General features: G+C 43.2%; 1 protein-coding gene across 2 annotated transcripts in view; it reads left to right on the forward strand.

The window, feature by feature from the left end:
- The window catches only part of GTF2A1 (general transcription factor IIA subunit 1), a 29233-nt gene extending 23771 nt beyond the window's left edge, over nucleotides 1-5462 (forward strand). For both annotated transcript variants that reach the window (XM_065404318.1, XM_065404317.1), the window contains one exon: nucleotides 2843-5462. In XM_065404318.1, coding sequence (XP_065260390.1) covers nucleotides 2843-2950 — 108 coding nt within the window. In that variant the 3' untranslated portion in view covers nucleotides 2951-5462. The remainder of the gene's footprint in view (nucleotides 1-2842) is intronic.
- Nucleotides 5463-25404: the final 19942 nt, after the last annotated feature.

Raw genomic sequence — 25404 nt, forward strand, 5'->3', positions numbered from 1 at the left:
ATCTTTGGCTGCTATAACTCTGGATGGGAAATCACAACACACAGCCTTTCTTTTCTACATTCAGCTAGCAATCCCCTAGGTAGCTAGGTTCCTATATAGTGGCTAGCTTTTTTTTAAGAGCCTTGGGCTGGAGATATGATATTGGGCAAATAAAAAATAAATAAATCATAAGATGTAGAAGCAGAAAACCCCAAACTCACTGCAGGTTACGATTGGTGAGATGTTCAGGTGGATTTCCCTCCGTTGTTTGGCTAAAGATTGGGTTCATAGGACCACAATATATTGATTACATGAAAAAGACTCTTTTTACAGTGGAAAAAACTAAAACTTGAATGAAAATTTTTTTTAGACTTTTCAAAAAACAGGAAAAACACCTGAAGTTGTAATGTTCATTTACATCCAAACCCTAGACCCTGCTCTAATTGCAGATTCAATATGAGGGTAGATAGGCTGGTTGAATTTTGTTCCTATATTTTCTGGTGTTTTGAAGTAGGTTAGTGCTTAATCTTCTGAGCAGTATGGTTCTACTAGATATGTTCCAGTTTTGGCACTGCACCGTTTAACAATTTCACATGTGAACTACTAGTTTGGATAGCTTTATTAGACTCTTCAGAGGATGGGGCACACTTAATTAGACTAGAATGCAAATCCTCATTACTTGGCCAAGCAGGTTTCCACAAATTTACCTGTTAACATTTCAATCTGGTGCATTTCACTTCAGCTGTCATCTTTAATGATTTTTGGCTAATCTTGTGTTAACATACTAACAGAATCCACCAGAAAGTCTGCAAAGTAAAATAAGCTCCTCTGCCTGGCAAATAATAAACACTGGACTCTTTGAAAACGTGAAACTTCACTTTCCTTTTGTGGAGGATAGTGATAAGTTAAGCTATTTGCGTGAGCGAGAAACTCTGGGGGGTCTTGGATAGTCACTACTCAGAACTTGACACACTTTCTCTTACATTACTGTTGTCAAAGAAAATATCCTTTGGGCAGCTGGGAATCTGGAAAATTGTGTGCTCAGGTGTTGTCTCGTTTACTATGTTGATGGGTAAAATATTTTGAATGGACGATGAAAAGCCTATTTATCCCTAAAATTACTATGTATGTTGAGCTAGTTGGGCAATTAATGTAATTTTTACCTTTTAAGATGCATGTGGCTAAACCCGCTTGCATGGTACAGTTTGGCCAGTGACTGTACACTTAAATACTATTTGGAATGAAAATAGGCCTGCAGTAGAACATATCATTTTAATCAAATTTTTACAAGATACCAGATATCCCTTGTGTGGGCATATTTAATTAATCAAGTCAATGTATAAAAGAAATAAATGTATACTTCATGTAGCTTGCAGCCAAAATTGAATGATCAGTGCTTTTAGTTGTACTGTTCTCACTGTATTCTGGGAACGGCCAGGTGTTCAATTTTTTTGTGATTCAGTTGATAATTTAATTAACTTAGTGACTCGTTTTGAAAGCCTTTTTTCTTACTGGTTTCCATAGTTACTAGTTTCTCTTGTTGGAGAGTCCAGTTCATTCTATTTTTATTTTAGACTACTTTTGCCTTAGGTGTCTCTTTGTTGTTGTTACTGTTTCCTAAGGAGAAGACTTTTTTCTAAGGCACAAAGGCTAGTCAGGCACCCTGCTCCTACTTATCTTTGAAAATCTCCCCTTATTTGTATCCTAGTAGTATCTGGAAGGATCAGGGCAAGGCATGCTATACATCAGGGGTTCTCATACTTCTTCTTTGAGGCCCCCCTTACATGCTATAAAAACTCCATGGCCCACCTGTGTCACATCATCTGGTTTTCTGCATATAAAAGCCAGGGCTGGCGTTAGGGGGTAGTAAGCAGGGGGCACCACGAAGCTAAGTTTCTCAGGCTTTTGCTTCAGCCCCAGGTGGCAGGGCTCCGGGCTTCAGCCCCATGCTGTGGTGCTTCGACTTTCTGCCCTGGGCCCCAGAGAGTCTTAACGCTGGTCCTGTTTGGCAGACCCCCTGAAACGTGCTTGTGGCCCCCCCGGGGCCCTGGACCCCTGGTTGAAAACCACTGCTATACATGATGAAAAAGCAGCCCCGGACAGATTGCTTACAATTGACATAACTTAAAAAAAACTAAAACCTAAAATAAAAGCAAACTAATCAGGCATTCCCAATACAGTAGAACCTCCGAGTTACAAACTGACCAGTCAACTGCACATCTCCTTTGGAACTGGAAGTACACAAGCAGCAGCATAGACAAAAAAAGCAAATACGGTACAGTACTGTGTTAAACATAAACTACTAAAAAATAAAGGGAAAACAGCATTTTTCTTCATAGTAAAATTTCAAAGCTGTATTAAGTCAATGTTCAGTCGTAAACTTCTAAAAGAACAACCATAACATTTTATTCAGAGTTAGGAACATTTCAGAGTTAGGAACAACCTCCATTCCTGGGATGTTAGTAACTCTGAGGATCTACTGTAAAAATGGATTTCTACATTCCCAGTTCCAACAGGAAAAGGGTATTCATTCATGTTAGAGATGGATAAAGATTAAATTACCTTCCTCGCTCTACCATAAAATGTGTTATGTGCCTTGGATTTCACAATTATTATGGATACAGGGTTTATTTATGGCTCCTGTGGGAACTTGCCCTTGGCTAGAAAATGAGCCACAAATGCTGCCAGATGTGCAGTAACACTTTGTTTTTTATGTCAGATCCTGGGTTTAGATCTCCATACAATCAGTTATGTGACCAATCATTATCTGGATTTTCTTTTCCTAACTTGTCAATTTAGTCCTGAAGTTGCTACTTGTTTCTGATACAGAGTACTATTTCAGTATGTATATTTTGTTTTTTAGATCCATAGAAGTAAAAACAAGTGGAAGTTTCACCTCAAAGATGGCATAATGAATCTCAATGGAAGAGATTACGTATTTTCCAAAGCCATTGGAGATGCAGAATGGTGAAGTTTTTAAAACAAAAAACTAGAAAAAAAGAAAAATCAGAAAGGGTTGAGACTTGGACATAAACTTCAACCAAAACTTATGTCTGCACATCAGAAAAGAACAGTACAAACAAAACTACCGCAGCAAAGGTAGAGCGTGGCAACATAGACACTACTACAAATGGGCAAGCCATGGGACTGTAGCAGCTAGCATTGTCTGGGATACCTTAGGGATATCTTAATTATCAATTCTATATACAGGTACCTGCAGCTGGTAATTAGCATGTAAGGCTTTGTCTCCCCCTTCCTCCCCTTGGGTTAAGGTTTTAAAATTTCTTCCACTGAACTGAAAGAACTCTTCCCTTTTGATATACTCTTAGTCTGACAATGCTTATGTGTACACAAATCTTTGTTTTGAACACTTCCTTTTGGTAGTGAGGGTGGTCAGAATATTGTTTGAACGGCATGCAGGCTTTGTACAGAAGAGTAAGAATTAAGGTGATACATTTTAATTATCTTGTATAACAAAAATATTTTTAATTCTGCTATAGTCATGTATAATTTTAACTACAGTTTTTTCTCAGTTCTTCTCCCATAAACAAATTCTCATTCCTAGCAGTTACAAAATGTAAAATGATTACTTATATTTTCCAGCCATTTCAATTTGACACGAATTACTCTTCTTTTCAAAAGTGCTGAGCACCTGTAGCTCCTTCTGAAAAATCAAACCACTTACTTTATTTTTAAAAATATTCTTAGCATTTGAAGTGGTTCAGCCTGATGGAGCTCAGAGGACTCTGTGGTAGCTTTCCTTCATTTCTTTAAAAGATCAGTGTCTTGGAGACCTTGCAAATGAAAACTCCAGGTATTCTGATCTTAGTGTATGCATTCCTCTAACCACTTACAACATTTACAACCCAGGCATCCATGAATACTATTGGACAAATACTACAGGAATGACTATAAATTGGATAAGGGAAGGTTTTATAATACCTTAGCTGAAGTTCTGCTAATCAGGAAACAGAGTTTAATTGTAAAATACCCTGTAATTTTTAAGTATATTCTTATTGACAAGTTAAGATGTGTTGCAGGTAATCTGTTTAAAATCTCCAGGTGACATGCAATTTTGGTGGTTTTTGTTTTTGTTCTTTTTAAAAGAAAGCATCAGTGAGGAAATAGTTTATTTTTTAGAGTAATGTAAGCAAAAAATTAAAATAGAGTGTGTCTTAGTAATGCAAAAATTAAGTCATCACATATGCTAAACCCTAACGTAATTTCACTCGTCTGAAAATGACATGTCATAAATAGCAAAAGGTTTTTGCTGTTGAGGGCAAACACATCTTTTCTTCATGTGGTGGTTCTGCTTGCAATCAGGCTTTCAGGAATGGCGTCCCTGCTGCAGCAGAGAAGAGGGAATTGGAATTATAGATCAGACATTTCCAACGAAGGAATGAGCATGCTTTATGTGGCTTCCCATTACAACTTAATAAGGTTCTTACTAGCTACCTGAAAAGCAATGAAAAGAAGGCACAGGAAGGTAAATTTAACTCAAATTAGGGAGAACTGCAGAAGCAGAGACTTTACCCACTACTTGGCTTTTGTTCTTGCAAAATGAAACTTTTAAAATTGTTTTTAACGAAATCACAAGTGTATTTAATCAGCACTGTATATTAACTGCCTTCTGTTTCCCTTACCTGTCTTTCTTTACTGACCTCCAAGTGCATTCATAGTCTCAGTAGCTTACAGGAAATTCACAGCACATTGCAAGGAAAAAATCTGAGCAGTTACATATGTTTTTGCACCTTTGGTGTCACTAAATAGAACGAAATTGTCCTTAATTCACATGTAGAGCCATATGTTTATTAGTAAACCACCTGGTCTGCATACATTGTAAATGTCATTAAAGTTCAATTTCTGGTGTTACTAACTCATAGGTAATTAATGCTGTAATCATTTAGGATACAAATTTGACTCTGGACTTCAAGGTATCTCAAGCTGAGTGGTGTTTTCTTTTTCTCTGTACAAAGCAGAAATTTTGTGGGTTTTTTAAATGTGCCACTGTACTTTTAAAGCATATGTGATTACAGTGAAATCAATTACTTATCAACTAATTATTGCCCTTGCTTCTCTTGTGAATCTTTGAGTAGTGTTGATGGCTATCACGAGTAGATTCATATCCTTTCAAATTACTTAAATATGGACTTAGAACAAATCCCATATGCTGCACAAATGAACCAATGAAACCCCTTTAGCTACAGATTCCTGTTTATACTACTGGAACCCAGATTACTGTACAAGATATTTAGTCTCTTCTTACATTTAGAGTCCTTCACCCACATGTTTAGAGCAGACATTACATAGCCTCTTTATTTATTTTAAGGGATACCACAGCTTTAAAGATTACTTAAATTTAGTTAATCTTGAAGGACGTTTAGAAACCATCTGTACATGCACAGTGTCTTGCAAATTAATTATGGTATGCTTGGCAGATGAGGGTTTTGGTCTTTTAATACAAGTACCTGTGAAATCTTCTGAAAGCCAGTCAAATATAAACATACCAAACTGTGCTCTTATTGCTATGTCAAGTGTTCCTTTTTTAAATCAGAAAGCATGTTTTAATTTCATTTTATTGTAGCAGCTTGCTGTAAGAATGTAGTTTGCTTAATTTTATTATTGTACTTGAATTTTAATCATGGTTTTAATGTTGTAATTGAACAGACCATTTCATTAGGTTCCATAGAAACCATTCCTTTCAGAGGGCAAGGGATTCCCATGTTCATAGTTTTTAAATTATTAATTTTTTTTCTTGAAAGTAGAAAATAGACTTTTCATTTAAATAGTTCAGTATTATGAAGGCAATTAACGGTTTCAAGAGGGCTTATGTTTAGATTTGCACAGATAACAGAGCACCTTTTTTGACTCTAAGATGAATAAAATGGGGATGATAACTTCATGGTTAAAATATTAACCATGAGGGCTAATGGAAATTTACAGAGCAACTGGACAAAGTTGGGAGTCTTGTGCCTTCTCAATTTGCAGATATTCCTGCTTTGTCAGCATGATGATACTCGAGGTCTATTGGATTCCTGAGACAGTAGATGTCCTGCAGTGCTTCAGTCATAAATAAACATTTCAGCTCTAATTATATTGGCTTTTTAGTGTGTGCAATCATTTAATAAAAACATCAAAGTTGAAAAGGAATAAAAATGTTATTTGCTAAGAAGATAATAGAGACTTAGTCACATAAGGAACTTTATGTTGGACTATTTAAATAAAATTTATAACTTTATTCTCTCCTGCCCCCAATGTTAGTGGCAAAATGTCTGAGGTTTCATCCACCTTTTTCCTGCATTGTAATTACAAGCTGCTTTTTGACCTGAGTAATTTTCCTAGCAACAGACCGTGATTTTACAAGTATAACGATTTTCATCGCAGGTTTATTCTCAAAGGGAATAGATTTGCTTCTGAAGCACAGTTGGTGGAAAAGAGCAAATAACATATTAAATGTGATATAACAGTTTTGTATCAATGTGTTTTTTTTCTTTTCTATTTTTGATGCAGTGTAAGAGTCAAGTAAAGTTTGCTGGGTTTTAGTTTTGTTTTGTGAAAGTAACTGTATCATCCATCAATACCCAAAAGCAATTATGTCACCATAAAACACTACCAGGATAAAATTTTGTTATTCCAATGCAGGAGAAAAATTAGACCCTTTTCACTAGAGTTCACTTTGAAGTTTGTCTTCCATTTGAAAAAGTTCCTTTGTTGTTGTTTTGCAGAATGCAATAAAATGTTTATTAGACCTGTGGCTTTAGGGTACTGCACACTGTGGATTTTTATTGGGTCGCCTTATACAGCTTTGCAATTTTTTATAAAGATTTAATTCAGAATTGTTTCAGATTTTGAGTTTAGTGGTTACAGAAGATGGGGAAACTTGTATGTTGTTACATTTGTGTCTTTAGTCTTGGTTTCCTATTATTCTGAGTGCCTGGGGCATATGCACAAGCCAGGCCTTTTCCCCTGCAAATCAAGCTACTGTTGCCTACTCTTTTTCATGGTTCACTTTTTAAAATTCAGTTTGGATTGGATATTGAGGACAAAAAGGAACTTTTTTAAACAGGAAGAACTATTTTGGATTAGCTACATGTGTAGCCATCTAAAGTTCACTTGTTCCAGCGTGCATTGGGTACTAATAAAAATATGGGGAAGGGGAATATCCTTTTTTGCTGTTCTGAGCTACTATTGTCAACTGCTGTTGTACATATACTGTTATGTGTAAGGGGGTAAATATATTTATTATGTTTGTAAAATTCATTCTGTACAATTGCAGATCAAGGTTGCTCTTCTGTGATATACAGGATATTATGTTTCAAAGGCCATGCTTGGAATACAATTAGAGAACTTAGTATTTTGATGTACTAAGACCTATTTTAAGTTTAATATTTTGCCTTTGCAAAAACTTTAATTAAAGATGTTATTTAAAAAATAAGCTTGCCATTTTATTTACTATTTTCTGATGCATTAAATAGTTAGACATACACAATTGTTTTAACTTGGACAGGATTCTGTAAGTATTTTCATAATCTAGTGAATTTTATTCAAAGCAAGAAAAACACAAATGTTTCCCTTTTAATCACGGAGGTGAACTTGCTGTGTAGTCTCTTCCATTTAACATGGCTCACAATGTTATGAGAAGTCAGTTTTCATTTTGAGGTTGGAGGTTCAAATCAGCGCACAGTCTTCTTTTGCTGGTAACCTAAGCAAGACTTACACCATGACCTTTAGTGAAGGAAAAAAGCTAATAAAATAGCCCAGTACACCTAGATACTTAGTCTGAAGAACTGGAAATGCAAGATGAGGTTTGGATGCAAAAAAAATTTCTGAACGTAAGTCATATAGCTTTGGCAAATGTATTTCACTAGTGAAGTCAGTATTTCCAACCTGACCAGATGACATATCTTTAGTCCTTGGCAGAATGTAAGTCTCTTAAGGCTAATGATTACCTTGTATCAGCATCATTACGCTTATTTTTAGATGATAGGACTCCACTCCAAAAGAAGTATTACTAGGGCTGTCAAGCGATTAAAAAAAATAATAGTGCGATTAATCGCACTGTTAAACTATAATGGAATACCATTTATTTAAATATTTTTGGGTGTTTTCTACATTTTCAAATATGTTGATTTCAATTAAAACACAATACAAAGTGTACATTGCTCACTTTATTTTTGATTACAAATATTTTGCACTGTAAAAAACAAAAGAAATAGTATTTTTCAGTTCACCTAATGCAAGTACTGTAGTGCAATCTCTTTATCATGAAAGTTGAACTTAAAAATGTAGAATTATATACAAAAAATAACTGCATTCAAAAATAAAACAATGTAAAACTTTAGAGACTACAAGTCCATTCAGTCCTATTTCTTGTTCAGCCAATCGCTCAGACAAACAAGTTTGTTTACATTTGAAGGAGATAATGGTGCCTGCTTCTTGTTCACGTCACCTGAAAGTGAGAACAGGCGTTCACATGGCACTGTTGCAGCCGGCGTTGCATGCTTCATCCACCATTCCAGAGGACATGCGTCCAGTCTGATGACAGGTTCTGATCAATAACAATCCAAAGCAGTGCAGACTGACGCATTCATTTTCATAATCTGAGTCAGATGCCACCAGTAGAAGGTTGATTTTCTTTTTTGGTGGTTCAGGTTCTGTAGTTTCTGCATTGGAGTGTGGCTCTTTTAAGACTTCTGAAAGAATTCTCCACACCTTGCCCCTCTCAGATTTTAGAAGGCACTTCAGATTCTTAAACCTTGGGTCAAGTGCTGTAGCTATCTTTAGACATCTCACATTGGCACCTTTGCGTTTTGTCAAATCTGCAGCGAAAGTGTTCTTAAAATGAACGTGCTGAGTCATCATCCGAGACTACTATAACATGAAATACATGGCAGAATGTGGGTAAAACAGAGCCAAAGACCTTCAGTTCTCCCCCAAGGAGTTCAGTCACAAATTTTTTTTAATGCATTATTTTTTTAACAAGCGTCATCAGCATGGAAGCATGTCCTCTGGAATGGCGGCCGAAGTATGAAGGGGTATACGAATGTTTAGCATATCTGGCACGTAAATACATTGCAGTGCTGGCTACAAAAGTGCCATGCGAATGCCTGTTCTCACTTTCTGGTGATTTTTAAAATTAGAAGTGGGCAGCATTATCTCTCGTAAATGTAAACAAACTTCTTGTCTTAGCGATCGGCTGAACAAGAAGTAGGATTGAGTGGACTTGTAGGCTCTAAAGTTTTACATTGTTTTGTTTTTGAGTGCAATTATGTAACAAAAAAATCTACATTTGTAAGTTGCATTTTCATGATAAAGAGATTGCACTACAATACTTGAATGAGGTGAACTGAAAAATACTATTTCTTTTGTTTTTTACAGTGCAAATATTTGTAATCAAAAATAAAAGGGAGTACTGTACACTTTGTGTTGTACTGTGTTGTAATTGAAATCAATTATTAGAAAAAGTAGAAAAACATCCAAAATATTTAATACATTTCAATTGGTATAGAATATTCTATTGTTTAACAGTGCGATTAAAACTGCAATTGTGATTAATTTTTTTAGTCACGATTAATTTTTTTGAGTTAATCGCATGAGTTAACTGCGATTAATTGACAGCCCTAAGTATTACATCTAGGAAGAATGTACCCAATACCTATAGAATGGGGGACTGTATCCTGGAAAGCAATGACTTTGGTCACAGTGGACAAGCAACTGAACATGAGCACCTAATGGATGCTTTGGCAAAAAAGCTAATGATCCTTGGATGTATAAACAGGTATACAGCATTGGTGAAGCCAAAAGAACATTACTATGTAGTGTATGTAGAAGTGTACGGTTCTGGAGTCCACATTTTAAAAAAGTATGCTGAAAATTTGAGTGTGTGCAGAAAATAGTGACAAATTCTTAGAAAGCTAGAACAAATACCTTTCCTTGTAAGGAAGGATAAGATTTTATAATGGTGAAAGTTTGTTTTTCTTCCCATTCTAACCCCCACCCTCCCTGCACTCTTTCTTCTCAGCTGCATTTAGGTGCACAATCACAGGGAAAAAGTAAAATACTGTGATGTTAAAATTCACACGTTTTGTTCTTCCAGGTGATTTTTCGCAAAATGCCTGTGCTGCCAGCTCTCATTTTAAGCATTTATTCTCACTGTGCTGTTGCTGATTTGAAAGGCAGAAGGTTGAAGTAATGTAGGAGATAATATGCTTTGGGATTTCATGGGATAATACTTACCCATCTGGTTCAGTCCATCTCCAAGAGCAACTGGATACACTGGAGGTGGCAGAAAGATGATAGACAAAGGAACATTCTTTCCCTGAAGTCTTCCTGCTGGATGTTGCAAATTAGAAAGACACCTGTTGCTGAGTCTAATTATCTTTTCTGTCATTTATACTACTTGCTCTATAACAGTGTTAATGTTGCTGTTATATGTCCAAAGGCCTAGGATACAGAGGAGCTATAGTGGTGAAGCAGCTGGGGAAAGGAAAGTGAAATCTGAATGGTAAAGATATGCACTTGCAGGACAGTCTGTAGCTCTGTCAGCTTCTGCTTTAAACATTATTTCATGGATCAACTCTTTGTTCTTTTTCCCTTTGAGAGAAGAGAAGGAAGAAGAGAAGATAGTGATCAGCCATAATAAAAATAACCCAGTCTCACAAAGTGGAAAACAATCTATGCTCCAACTGGTAAGCTTGATCTGAGATGATGAGTTTGATTCTCATGTTTTGAAAGAGAAGGACTTTAAGTCTGAGACTATAAGGTTCATGCTACTAAAATTATATGCTCAGTTTATCTTTACTGACTGCTTCTGTGTAAGGAAAAACATGCTAGTATAGAAGCGTAATTACTAATCCTTATAATAGGAGTCATCAGCTCCCAAACAGCCCATCATCCACAATGATCTTGGTCTTCAGACAACCTGTGCCAGATGCGGAGAGGGAGGAAACTTGAGTGCTGATAGAGGAAAATGGAAACAGGGTGAAACAACAAATTCCTCTATGTTGCAACAGAATTAAAGGACAATAGAATCTTCCTATCAACCTCTACTGATTACCAAATCCAGGGTAGTAAACTGCTTCAATCCTGAGTGCCTACAGACTGCATCAGAACAACACGCAGCACTAGGTACTTTGAAGAACTATCATCCTACTTTGCTGAAAAGATTGTGCATATTCAGGAAGACTTCTCAAATAGCATAGATCTGCTCCCCCTATACCAAACAGTCTCATTTTTCCTGGAGTTCAGTACATTGACTAATCAAGAAATATTGAATGCCCTAGGAGTATCGACACTATAACAGTGAATCTGACCATGCTCTTCCTGACTTGTGAAGTCATGAGCAATAGTCCATACATCATTAATTCAAGTAAGGACTCTTCCCTTCCTTCAATCACGCAATAGTTCAACCAACATTGAAGAAACTCACCTCAAATACATCCGTTCTAGCCAACTACTGCACAGTAACAAAAACCTCCTTTTCCTGAGCAAGCTTATAGAGAAGCTAGCCAAAGGACAACTCTAAGCTTATCTAACTGAAGCTAATATTCTAGACCTGGATTCAGGGCAGGACATAGACTGAAACCACTCCCATGCTGCCCAGCTATGGAGGATCTTAGGCCTCCCTAGCAGGATGACTGTCCAGTTCCCCAGGAAGCCTGTCTGACAAAGCTCCTGGGCTGGTAAGCTAGGCAGTGTAGGTGATTTCCAGGGAGCACATTTTGTGCTGGAAACACCTAAAATGTCCCTGCAATTAAATACTTCAGAATTTCAGTCCCATTTAAAAAACTGAGGGTGTTCTTTTTTGGAGGGGGGGGGGGCTTTTCGTCCTAATTAGGATTAATTTTTTTCTGAAAGTTTTTTTGTTTGTTTTTTGTTTTTTTGGCTCAATGGAAATTCCATTTTTCAGACAGCTCTGCTCTGTACTGTGTCAAGCCAAGAATCAGGTTAGGCTATGCAATAAAAATGTTTCTTTAACCTGTAAATTCCTTGGCACATATTCACTATATATCATACAAGGCTAAACATGCTGTCAGCCCTGAAATAATAGATAGCAGGTTTATACCCAAAGTGTTATAGTGACTGCTAGTAAAAGCACTTCAGCTCTATAGGGAGAGATGGAGCTGTTTACATAGCACTGAACCAATGCCGCCAGGTGATGTGCAACTAAAGGTGCCATCATTTGGATGAGAAATGTAACCATGGCCCTGACCACTGCGGACCATTAAAAATCCAATAATTCTTCTTCGAGTGATTGCAAATGTCCACTCCACTGTAGGCAAGTGCACAACCAGCCCACAGTTGAAGGAGAGGCTCGAGCGCCCTCTGCTGCCACATGCTGCTGTATGCAGGTATAAATAGTGGAACCAACCCTGAATCCCACCGTTCCCCTTTGTTGGAGCAATTACAGCTTTGCTATTGCAAGTTATTCCCTCATTCCTTGTAAAATATATCCAGTTTTTGGTTAGTGTAGTTTAGTGGTTCTCAACATATTTACCATTGTGGGCCACAAAGTGAAGAGGCACAAATCTCATCTAGGGACTTGGTACCTCACTCTGCAAGATCCCTCGTACCAAAGCCTTCTAAAGGCAAGCTATCTGGGAGTGATACTGAAAAAAGACACTCCCCAAAACAGGCTTCAGCTAAAAAGGGGTCGTCAACTCCAGAACCTAAGTAAGGTCCATCGAGTCTGATCCCTGAACTATCTAATACAGTTTCTTTGCGTTATCTCCTGGTACCACGGAGATGAATTATGTTATCGGTACCATCAACAGTGGAGGCATACGCAGCAGCTAGAGAACTACTTAACCTTTTGGTGCCAGTTTCTCCGGCAGTGTAGGAAGTCTTTCAACCAATACTGGTGCCTAAGGACCCCACTCCAGCTGCTCGGAAGCTTGCAGTGCCAATACCTTCTATGCTTTCCTGGCCTTGGAAGACTGTACCGTTAAGGGGCAAACCAGCTATGATTTCTCTGGAACCTCCATCCCTGGGCTCTAGTTGTTTCTCTCAGTTACAGTCAGCTTCTGTCCATTATCAGAAATCTCAGATTCTTTGTCTTTTTCAGACTCAAAGACTGGGTTCTCTGTCCCAGCCTACACAGGATATGCAACCTTCACTGGGAACTTATGCCCCATGGTTTCTGCAGCCGCCTCAGCAATGGCCACAAGATGAGGGACAATGGTCCGGTCAGGGATGGGTCCCAAGACCGTGTCAATGGCCTTTTTGGTTGCCGTGGGTTTCTCCTCCTCCCCCTCCTCCCCCAAACTGCCACACCTTCTCAGCCACCTCAGTCTGTCTCCGCAGGTGCACATCAAAAGCATCAGCATAGAAGGAAACATCTTCCTATCATCAATATTGGGGCCTGTGTTGAGCAGGTGGAAGCCACCCTAGCGGCTCCTCCAGCAAAGGAAATACAGCAAGCTCTGCTATATCATCCAGGTGCTTCCTCTTCCTCTTCACCAGATGAGGTGGTAGAGGCAGTGAGCAACTCTTCCGATGATCGAGCTCACCAGGACTTGTTAAAAACAGTAGCCTTGGTCCTGAATATCCAAGCTAAGGAGGTCTGTGAGAAATCTAGAGCTGGTGGATATTTTGGTTTCAGCAGGGTCCACCAGGGTGGCTCTCCCGATTTTAATGAGGCTATTACAGAGCTGATAAAGGCATTATGGCAGATCCGGTCTCCACCCTCCCCCAACAAAAAGAGTGGATGGAAGATATTATGTCCTGTCTAAGGGATCTGAGCATCTGCGCACACGTGCCCATTGGCCTTAGTAGTTGCCACAGCTAATCAATGCAAGAGGCAAGGACACCAGGTATCAACACCAAAAAGGAAGGACTCTCAGAAATGGGATCTTTTTGTTCGGAAACTTTATTCTACAGCTCAGGATTGCAAATAACACACACTCCTCAGTCACAATGACCTCACTTTACAGGATAATATATTGAAGTTCAAGGGTAGGGTACCAGACTACTGAAGACAGGAATTCACTGCAATGGTGGAGAAGGGCAAGCTAGTGTCCAGAACAACTCTTTAGGCCAGGTTGGATGCAGCTGACTCAGCAGCTGATGTCATGGCATCTGCCATGAAAACCGGTTACTTACCTTTCGTAACTGTTGTTCTTTAAGATGTGTTGCTCATGTCCATTCTAGGTGTGTGCGAGCCCACATGCGCAGTCATTGGAGATTTTTGCCTTAGCGGTATCCATAGGCCGGCAGTGGCGCCCCCTTGAGTGCTGCGCTCATGCGCTGGTATATCAGGCTCCGCTGACCTGACACCCTGTTAGTTCCTTCTTGCCATCAACTCCAGCAGAGGGGCAGGAGGGCGGGTAATGGAATGGACATGAGCAACACATCTCGAAGAACAACAGGTCATGTCCATTCCATTCTAGATGACTCACAAGCAGTGCCAGTGGAGGTGGCTCAGAGTTCACGGTGTTGCAGCTTGCAGCACTGCCCTGCCAAAGCTAGCATCATCCTGGGTCAGCGCATAATGGGATGTAAATATGTGGACAGATAATCAGGTAGCAGCTCTACAGATCTCTTGGATTGACACCTAAGCCAAGAAGGTCTCTGATGACGCTTGTGCTCTAGTCAAGTGCACTTTGACTATCGTCGGTGGAGGCACACTTGCGAGCTCGTAGCAGTATAGGATGCAGGCTGTGATCCAGGACAAAATCCTCTGAGATGACACTGGGCGACCTTTCATGTTGTCTGCCGCTGCAACCAACAGTTGTGTTGACTTATGGAAAGGCCGTGTCCTGTCGATATACAAGGCCAGCACTCTCCGGACATCCAGGGCATGTAACCTGCACTCCTTTTCGGAACTATGGGGCTTCAGAAAGAAGACCAGTAAGAAAATATCCTGGCCGGAATGAAACTGAAAAACTACATTGGGCCAGGAACATTGGGTGCGGCCGCAACTGAACCTTGTCCTTGTAGAACACCATATAGGGCGGTTCCCACGTAAGCACCTTGAACATGGACACTCTGCAGGCGGACGTAATTGCCACCAGGAATGCCACCTTCCAGGAGAAAAGGAGAAGAGAGCAGGAAACTAGAGGCTCAAATGGAGGTTTCATGAGCCTCAACAGCACAAAGTTCAAATCCCAGGGAGGGACCGGATCCCGGAAGTGTGGGTAAAGACACTCCAGACCTTTCAAGAATCAGGCCATCATGTGGTGAGCGAAGATCGACCTGCCTCGGAATGGAGGATGGAAAGCCGAAATAGCAGCCAGGAGGACCCTGACTGACAACATTGACAATGACAAGCCTTGGAGCTTGAGGTGCAGGTGATAGTCCAGGATCACCTGCAGGGAGGCCTGCTCAGCCCGGACATGCTGATCCGAGACCCAGCACGTAAACCGTTTCCACTTTGCCCGATAGGTCGCTCTGGTGGAGGGCTTTCTACTACCCAGCGCAGGACCTGTTGCACTCAGGTTGAGCATTCCCGCTCGTCCGCATTTAGCCACACAGCAGCCATGCTGTCAAATGCAGAGCCTTCAGATTCGGGTGCAGGAGACTGCCGTGATTCTGAGACAGCAGTTCCGGCCAGAGAGGGAGTTGGAGTTGCAGTGCTTAGGCTACCGAAAGGTCCAGCAGCGTGCTGAACCAGCCCCGAAGTTGCCTCGACAGCACTATCAGGATAACCCTTGCCCTGTCCTGCTTGATTTTCACTAGGACTCTGTGGATCAATGGTACTGGCGGGAAGGCGTACATCAGGGCCCCTGACCATGGAAGTAGGAAAGCATCTGACAGTGAACTCGTCTATCCCCTGGAGCGAACAGAACATGTGGCATTTCCTGTCCTGGCAGGACGCAAACAAGTCCACCCGGGGAGTCCCCCACTTCCGGACTGACCACATCGGTACAGGGGCCATGTGGCCCAACAACCGCGGGCAGGTGTGAGCCATGGTAAGCAGGCAGCTCCTCACATGGGAGATCAGATCCAACATGGCCTGAAAACATGCCTCTGCGAGGAAGGCTCTGGCTCATGTGGAGTCGAGAACTGCTCCAATGAATTCTATGCATTGGACCGGCCTTAAGGTGTATTTTTTTTTTCTCATTTATCAGCAGGCCAAGCTCGTGGCAGGTGGAACACACCAGATCGAGGCTTCTCTGCACTTGGTTACAGGACCTGCCCCTGATGAGCCAGTCGTCGAGGTAACCGAAGTGGACCCCTTGGCATCTGAGGTAAGCGGCCACCAGCGCCATACATTTGGTAAAAACCCTTGGGGCTGATGAGAGGCCAGAGGGGAACGCCGTGAATTGGAAATGACATTCATCCACTATAAACTGGAGGAAACGCCTGTGACTTTAGAATATAGAGATGTGGGAATAGGCATCCTTCAAGTCGAGGGTGGCGTACCAGTCTCCCGGATCCAGGGAGGGGATAATGGAGGCCAGGGAGACCATGCGAAACGTCAACTTTTTGAGAGACTTGTTGAGGCTACGCAGGTCCAGAATGGGCCTGAGGCCCCCTTTTGCCTTTGGGATTAGGAAGTAGTGGGAGTAAAATCCCTTTCCCCTCACGTCCCGAGGGACTTCATTCCACCGCCCCCAGGTGCAGGAGATTCTCGACCTCCTGAATGAGGAGTTGCTTGTGATAAGGGTCCCTGAAGAGGGAGAGGAAGGAGGGGGTGTGGGTGGGAGGGAGGGATGGCCAAAAATTGCAGGATATAGCCGGGAGACACTATGTCTAGCACCCAGCAGTTCGAGGCGACTTGGGACCAGGCCAAACGGAAGGGGCACAGATGGTTGAGGAAAGAGCAAGGTGGATCCTGGATGGTGACTGGGGCATCGCTCTTGACCATACCCTCAAAACTAATGCTTCTGGCCCCCGGAGTGTTTTGCTGGACTGGGCTGCATGGATGAACGGGAGGAAGAGGGGCGACAGTCGCTGAAACTAGCGTCCCTGTCCCTTCTTCTTGCAGGCCCCTGGTGAGACTGTCAAGGCTTAGGCAGCAGGGGTGGCCAGAACCGCTTCCTTGCAGGCTGCGGTGTATGCATTCACAGCGAGCGAAGGGTGGCCCTGGTGTCCTTCAGCCAATGCAGCCCCTCATCAGTCTGGTCTGAAAATAGACCATTCCCATCAAACAGGAGGTCTGGGATGGAGTCTGCATTTCTTGGGAAAGACCTGCAGTCTGAAGCCAGGAGCTGTGCCTCATCACCACCGCTGACGCAACCTCCCTGGCTGCCGAGTCCGCTGTGTCCCATACCATCTGGAGGGAGCACCTGGCAGTTTTGCCAGTCCGAGCTGTGCGGGTGAGCAGGACGAAGAGAGGCGACAGCGGCTGAAACTAGTCTCGCTGTCCCTTCTTCTTGCAGGCCCCTGGTGAGACTTGTCAAGGCTTAGGCGTCAGGGGTGGCCAGAACTGCCAAATTCTTGGGACAGCCCCTGTGGAAGGGACTCCTTGAACTTATGGAACTGCAAACTGGCTGTTGAATAAATCTTTCTTCCAAACAGATCCAACCATTTTGCCTCTTTATTTTTGGAAGTCAAACTGGTATGCCCTTGTTTGTCTCTTTCATTGGCCACAGAGACCACCAGTGAGCCCGGGGGGAGGGTGAGTATAGAAGTACTCGAACCCCTTGGCTGGGACAAAGTACTTATTTTCAGCCCTTTTTGAGATGGGAGGGATGGAGGACGGAGTTTGCCAGAGATCCTTGGCAATCTTAAGGAGACCGTCGTGCACCGGTAGTGTGGCACGGGTTGGGGTGGAGGCTGACCAGATGTTAAACAAGGTGTCCGTCTGCTCAGCCATTTTCTCTACCTCCAGGCCCAAGTTCTCGGCCACCCGTCGCAGCAGGGCCTGATGTTCTTTGAAATTGTCTGGCGGCTGGCCCTCGAGGGTCCCACAACCACCTTATCCGTGGACGAGGATGATGATTGTACCATGGGGGAAGTTCCAGGGCATCTTCCACCATGGGGGAAGGAGGCTTTTAGGAGTGGGTGATGTTCCTCTGCTCTGACTACTGGGTGTGCACCAAGCCCGGTGCCATTGGTGCTGCCAGCTGCTGCTCCGAGGCGGTGGCCGATGAGCGGTGAGAAGGGGGCATTGCCACAACCAGCATTCCTCACGTGCCCCAATAAGGCCACTGCACCGGCCACTGGCCATGCTGCCAAGTCAGCGCCGTCGACGTCAACGCAGCCTCGGGTGCCCATTCGCTCTGATGCAAACTAGGCGGGCTGAATTGGGCTTCAGTGCCAGAGGAATCCTCTTCCAGTGACCACGGTGGGGCTGTCGACACCTGGGTCTGCTTGCTGGACGTTGCCGTTGGGGACCGGTGCCTGGAGCAGGGTGATTGGTGGCCGGTATCGAGGGGACAACTGGGACCTGTGCCTGCAAGACGATCTGCAGGAAGGTGAGCAGTTGGTAGTATGGTGACCGGCGTCTTGCTGTAGGCGATCCGTGTTTAGATGGTGGGAACCGCGACCATGGCACTAGAGTTTCGTCTCTGGGGATCAGTGGCGCTCCACTGTCTCCTGAGAGATCTTAGCAGTTCGCTTACCCTCGTGGGGAGCCTTTCCTTGTTCCTGGGGCACGGGCTGAGGCCTATGCTCTCTCAGCGCTGGGGGAGCCTGTGAAGGTGTCAGTGCCGCTAGGGTTTTGGGTCCCATGCCGCTCCTGGGAGTCGGTGGTGGACCTTTCACAGGGCTAAGGGCCCCGGCTGGAGGGGTGCAAGCGCGTGGCTCCGGAGTGGCTGGGTGGCCCGAAGTGGGTCCTTTGCCCAATGGCCCATGGCCCTTTTTGCTCAGTGCTGGGGTTTTAGACTTCTTTTGGGCACCGGTGACGGGGAAACGGTGCTGGGCAGAGCCCAGTCATGGGGCACACTGCGCGCCCAGGTACTCAGCGAGTCCTGGTGGGGCTGCATGGAGGCCAGACGCAGAGCGAACTCCATGAGGAGAACCTGAAGCCGAATATCCTGAGTAGGGTCAGGTGTGCTCTGTCCTTTATACCTGCAGGCAGTAGCACGTGGCAGCGGAGGGTGCTTGAACTGCCCTTACAGGTATCGCTGAGGGGGGAAAAAAATATCCAACAATCGTGTGCTGGCATGCACTCACCTACAGTGGGATGGCCATGGGCACACATCTCAAAGAACAACAGTTATGGAAAGGTAGGTAATCGTTTCTTCTTTTAATAACAGTGGGTGTGTTAGCTTAGATAATCTGATTCAGCCTGTCAATCTAAATTCTTCTTAAAGTGTTGACATAGCCTTGTGCTTTGTTTTCTGTCCTAACTTGTTGCTGTGTGCTGTTAAAGTTGCCACCTTCTGCCCTGAGGTGGCTGCATAGATGGACGGTATAAAATAATTTTAGGATGGATGGCACCAGATAAATGTTAGCATTAGTAAAGCTAAGGTAAATTAAAAATGACAGTTTTTAAAACAAATGTTGAATGGTGAGGTCGAGAGAACATTTGAGACTAAGCTGGGGGCTACAGGAAGATAGATACAAATAATATAGATGGATTTTTAAAAACCTAAATAGAGACATTGTTAAGAGAATCTATTTGCAAGCAGAGCTAGGAGTAGGGCAGCGCATCAAGTGATTTATCAGGCTTCTATAGTGAGTGGGTAGGCTCACTCCCAGACCAACTTGGTCCCAATCCCCACTGCTTTACTTTTTTCACAAGCTCTTTAATTGGTCACAGTAGTCAGTCAAAGCAGTAAAAGTGTCTACAGGCAAGCATAGGGGTGAAAGGAGTTGGCAGGCAGGTTATTTTTCAGACAAATCTGATTGCTGATAATGTAATTACAACTGATAACTTTCATACCCTACCCCCTTAGCTCTCCTTACCCTACCAAAACACCATGAGCTTCTGGGCCCTCCAAAACTATTTACAAGACCCTGCTAAAAATGTTCATTTGCCCATAAGACTGTTTCCATTTACCCACTGCATACTGGATTGTGCCTTCCCACTGGAAAACACACTACAGTTGTGATGCCACTGTTTAACGGTGGAAATCCAAAAGGCTATATTCAGTCATAGGCCAATAGTCTTATTCACTCCCTTGGCTGGAGATTTTCGGATGCCCAGTATAGGAATACATTGCATAATGATTTACTTAGTAACAATCAGATTTTTTCATTTATTGGCATGTCATTAATGGGTTTAATCAGGTGAAGATTAGGAGCATGCTGAAAGTAATTATTTTATTTACCACAGATTCCTGTAGGCAGCAGCAGCAGCACATAAATGATCTATAGTATTCTTATGTTACTTACAAAACCAGAAGCAGAGCTGTTCAAATGCCACAACGATCAGTTTTTGAACTCTCCTCTGTTTGGAGTATGAACTTGGTACAGTTTGAAAATCAGGCAGTGTCGCAATTAAAAAAAAAAAAAAGGTCCAGTCAGTGACAAGTCACAGTGAAGGTAACATTCTTGGGAAAAGCCTGCAGAGATGTCAATTAACTATTACATTATTGGTTTTCATTTGTTGTCCCTTGGTGCTAGCCACCAAGATACTTTGGTGCCTAAATCCTACTTTTTAGGTACCACTGTGCACCACAAAACTCCAGTTCAGCTGCTGTCTAACCCTGTAGGCTCCAAAGATGCCACTAAGTCAGCCTGTTCTGCCAGCCTGGGTCCCCTTTACCTGCCCTTGCTGGGTTAGGCTCACAAGCCTCTTCCAGCCAAGCACACAGGCAGGGCCACACCCAGCTGCACAGAGAGACAGAGATCCGCTCTGGTGCCCACTCCCTTTAAGGGGTACAAACCCAAAAGTTTTATGAAATTTGCCCCCTCCCTCAATGTGGAGGGAGATATGCACAACTTCTTGTCCCTCCAGTTAGAAATTACATAAACTGGGTTATATTATAAATAAGAAATAAATGTATTAACGACAAAAGGTGAATTTAAGTGAATATAAGAGAGAACTGACCGAACAAAGCACATTACTGAGCAAATAAACCAAAGTACGCAAGCTAAGCTCAATATACTTAAGAAACAGGTTACAAAATAAAATTTTTTACCCTAAATGTTATTTTAGGCCAGTTGCAAAGTTTCTGTGGTTCAGCGTTCCAGTTATATTTCTTTTCAGACTGGACCCCTGTCTCAGTCTGTACTCCCCCGCTGCCTTCCCTTCAGGTGGCTTTAGCAGTCTTTCTTCTTGGTCAGACAGGCCAGGGAGAGGAGGAGCCCTGTTTGCCTTCCTCCCCACCCTTAAATAGGATTTACATAAGGCAGGAATCCTTTGTGTCCCAAACTTGACCCCCCTTCCTTCCAATGGAAAGTTACAAGAAGTCCTAGGTAATGTTTAGTATCAGTGTCAAGACTACCTGACTCTGTAGTATCACAGCATCCATGAGTCAGTGGCAGTATGGAGCATCTGCAGGAAGGCCAAGCCTTTTCACAGTCCATTGTCCTCGCTGATGGGTCATCAGCCCTGTCTGGCTTTTCCATTGTTGTACCTGAAGTGTTAGCAGGGGGTGTCACCCAAAGTAGCATAGTTGAAATACAGATACATAGTCAATATTCCTAACTTGAGATACAGAAATGATACAGGCATACAAATTGGATAATCTCATTCAGTAAATTAATACCTTTCCAATGGTATCTTACAATACCCAACTTGCATAAAATACATCTCAGTTATGTCATATTCATATCATAAGCATATTTTAATAAATATGGAGTGAAACGTCATAGAAGTATGTAGCCTTGCTAATACTTAGTACTGAAAAAGCTGGATACAGCAGATCCTGGATTTCCTCTTCATTCCAAGAATTCTTCCCAAAGAAAACATCAACCGATAATTAGAAATCTTTTCAAATTATAGTTAGCTTTAAAATCCCCTTGTGTAAAGAATAAAAAGGATTGGTTCTGAGCTTTCATTCTTGCAACTGGAAAAACGTCTTATGATGGGACTGTCACACACGAGGCCCTGAAGTCTGTAACAAGGCAAGTGCAGTAGCGGAATGATGCTATGTGTCAGAATTAGCCAAAGCCAATAAGATGCCTGCTGGTTCCACCATCCTTATTTGGATCAATTGGCAGCCTGTCTTGGAAGGTGGGTAACATTTTTGTTGCAGAAAAAAGAACCATTATGTACCTGACAGTAACTGGTTCTTTGAGATGATGTAGTCAACATCAATCCCACTGTAGTTGTCCATGTCTGAAGAGGTCTGGATATATCCAAGGTGTAGTGTTTTCCTCCCCTTGTGTGGAATATGAATTTGAGAAGAACACAGGTAAGTTGATTGATTTCAAGTGGCACTCTGAAACATCTTTGGTGACGAATTTTGCATGAGGTCTCAAAATTACCTTGCCTTTATGAAAGGACGTATATGGAGTCTTCTGATCAAAGTGATGGCTGCCAGCAAAACCATTTTGAGAGTAAGATGATGGATGCGGCTCTTAGAGGGGGACTTCATAAGCCTATAATGGATGATGATGAGATCCCATGCTGGAGTAAGTTCTCTAACTGGTGGCTGAATCTGCATGAGGTTCTTAAGAAATTCTGACCCTGTTGAATGAGCAGATCGAGAGCAACTATTGGTGGATAATATGCTGAGCTTGCTGCCAGCTGAACTAAACAAGAGCCCAGAGTGCTTTAACTGTGCAAGTCATCCAGAATCTTTGGTATTGGGGCCTGCACGAGGTTCAGGGGGTGTTGGACTGCCCATATCAAGAGCCTTTCACATTTAACGCAGTAAGTTTTCCTCATGGATAGCTTCCTGCTCTGTGCCTGGATCTCCAAACAGTCTCTTTCTGTGGACTCAACCAGCCAACATCCAGGCTGTCAGCAGCAATTTCTGGTCTAGACAGAATACTTGACTTGGATGTTGCAACCACAGGCCTGCGAGCTACACTGGGGGCTGCATGGACATGTGCAGGAGGTCTGTCAGTCAAAATTGCCTTGGCCAGTTGGGATTTATGACAAGTCTCACCTGATCTTGTCTGGTCTTGGCAATCACCCCAGGGATTAGCCCTGATTCCACTGGAGAAGAAAGGCACTTGGCAAAATACCCGAGCTCATGCCTCCTCTGGCGAGAAAGTTTGGGCTCTGGGCATTATCCTTGATGGCAAACAGGTCTAACGTTGGATGGAATACCAATCTGATGAAGGATTTTGCAGTGACTCCTTGGGGGTGGTGATGGATTATCAGGATTCACGAAGCTGCTAAATTGTTGCTGAGTCCCAGGAGGTGTGGGGCTATGTCTGTTCTTTCTTGGGCGGGGGAATGCCCAATTAAAATCTTCTTCATAGAAAACTAAAATAAAGGTGAAGAGAGGCTTTTCACAAGTGAGTTTTGAAGCTCAAGGAACAAGTAGGTTGACCCAGTCCAGGTTTCATCTGCTGCCACTGTGCCACTGCCTGGGCTCTAGGACGCTGTAGGGTGGGAGGATTCCAGAGCTCAGGCTCCAGCCCAAGCCCGGAAGTCTACAAGGGTGATGTTGTGGTCGGAGTCTGCTATAGACCACCAGACCAGGGGGATGAGGTGGACGAGGCTTTCTTCTGGCAACTAGCAGAAGTTGCTAGATCGCAGGCCCTGGTTCTCATGGGAGACTTTAATCACCCTGATATCTGCTGGGAGAGCAATACAGCGGTGCACAGACAATCCAGGAAGTTTTTGGAAAGTGTAGGGGACAATTTCCTGGTGCAAGTGCTGGAGGAACCAACTAGGGGCAGAGCTTTTCTTGACCTGCTGCTCACAAACAGGGAAGAATTAGTAGGGGAATCAAAAGTGGATGGGAATCTGGGAGGCAGTGACCATGAGATGGTCGAGTTCAGGATCCTGACACAAGGAAGAAAGGAGAGCAGCAGAATACGGACCCTGGACTTCAGAAAAGCAGACTTTGACTCCCTCAGGGAACAGATGGGCAGGATCCCCTGGGAGAATAACATGAAGGGCAAAGGGGTCCAGGAGAGCTGGCTGTATTTTAAAGAATCCTTATTGCGGTTGCAGGAACAAACCATCCTGATGTGTAGAAAGAATAGTAAATATGGCAGGCGACCAGCTTGGCTAAACAGTGAAATCCTTGCTGATCTTAAACGCAAAAAAGAAGCTTACAAGAAGTGGAAGATTGGACAAATGACCAGGGAGGAGTATAAAAATATTGCTCAGGCATGCAGGAGTGAAATCAGGAAGGACAAATCACACTTGGAGTTGCAGCTAGCAAGAGATGTTAAGAGTAACAAGAAGGGTTTCTTCAGGTATGTTAGCAACAAGAAGAAAGTCAAGGAAAGTGTGGGCCCCTTACTGAATGAGGGAGGCAACCTAGTGACCGAGGATGTGGAAAAAGCTAATGTACTCAATGCTTTTTTTGCCTCTGTCTTCACGAACAAGGTCAGCTCCCAGACTGCTGCACTGGGCAGCACAGTATGGGGAGAAGGTGACCAGCCCTCTGTGAAGAAAGAAGTGGTTCGGGACTATTTAGAAAAACTGGACGTGCACAAGTCCATGGGGCCGGATGCGCTGCATCCGAGGGTGCTAAAGGAGTTGGCGGATGAGATTGCAGAGCCATTAGCCATTTTTGAAAACTCATGGCGATCGGGGGAGGTCCCGGATGACTGGAAAAAGGCTGATGTAGTGCCCATCTTTAAAAAAGGGAAGGAGGAGGATCCGGGGAACTACAGGCCAGTCAGCCTCACCCGCAGTCGCTGGAAAAATCATGGAGCAGGTCCTCAAGGAATCAATTATGAAACACTTAGAGGAGAGGAAAGTGATCAGGAACAGTCAGCATGGATTCACCAAGGGGAGGTCGTGCCTGACTAACCTAATTGCCTTCTATGATGAGATAACTGACTCTGTGGATGAGGGGAAAGCAGTGGATGTGTTATTCCTTGACTTTAGCAAAGCTTTTGATACGGTCTCCCACAGTATTCTTGCCGGCAAGTTAAAGAAGTATGGGCTGGATGAATGGACTGTAAGGTGGAATAGAAAGCTGGCTAGATCGTCGGGCTCAACGGGTAGTGATCAATGGCTCCATGTCTAGTTGGCAGCCGGTTTCAAGCGGAGTGCCCCAAGGGTCGGTCCTGGGGCCGGTTTTGTTTAATATCTTTATTAATGATCTGGAGGATGTTGTGGACTGCACTCTCAGCAAGTTTGCAGATGACACTAAACTGGGAGGCGTGGTAGATACACTAGAGGGTAGGGATCGGATACAGAGGGACCTAGACAAATTAGAGGATTGGGCCAAAAAAAACCTGATGAGGTTCAACAAGGACAAGTGCAGAGTCCTGCACTTAGGACGGAAGAATCCCATGCACTGCTACAGACTAGGGACCGAATGGCTAGGTAGCAGTTCTGCAGAAAAGGACCTAGGGGTCACAGTGGACGAGAAGCTGGATATGAGTCAACAGTGTGCTCTTGTTGCCAAGAAGGCTAACGGTATTTTGGGCTGTATAAGTAGGGGCATTGCCAGCAGATCGAGGAACGTGATCGTTCCCCTTTATTCGACATTGGTGAGGCCTCATCTGGAG

The sequence above is a fragment of the Emys orbicularis genome, chromosome 4 (genome assembly GCF_028017835.1).
Source record: "Emys orbicularis isolate rEmyOrb1 chromosome 4, rEmyOrb1.hap1, whole genome shotgun sequence".
In the NCBI taxonomy this organism is placed as follows: Eukaryota; Metazoa; Chordata; order Testudines; family Emydidae; genus Emys; species Emys orbicularis.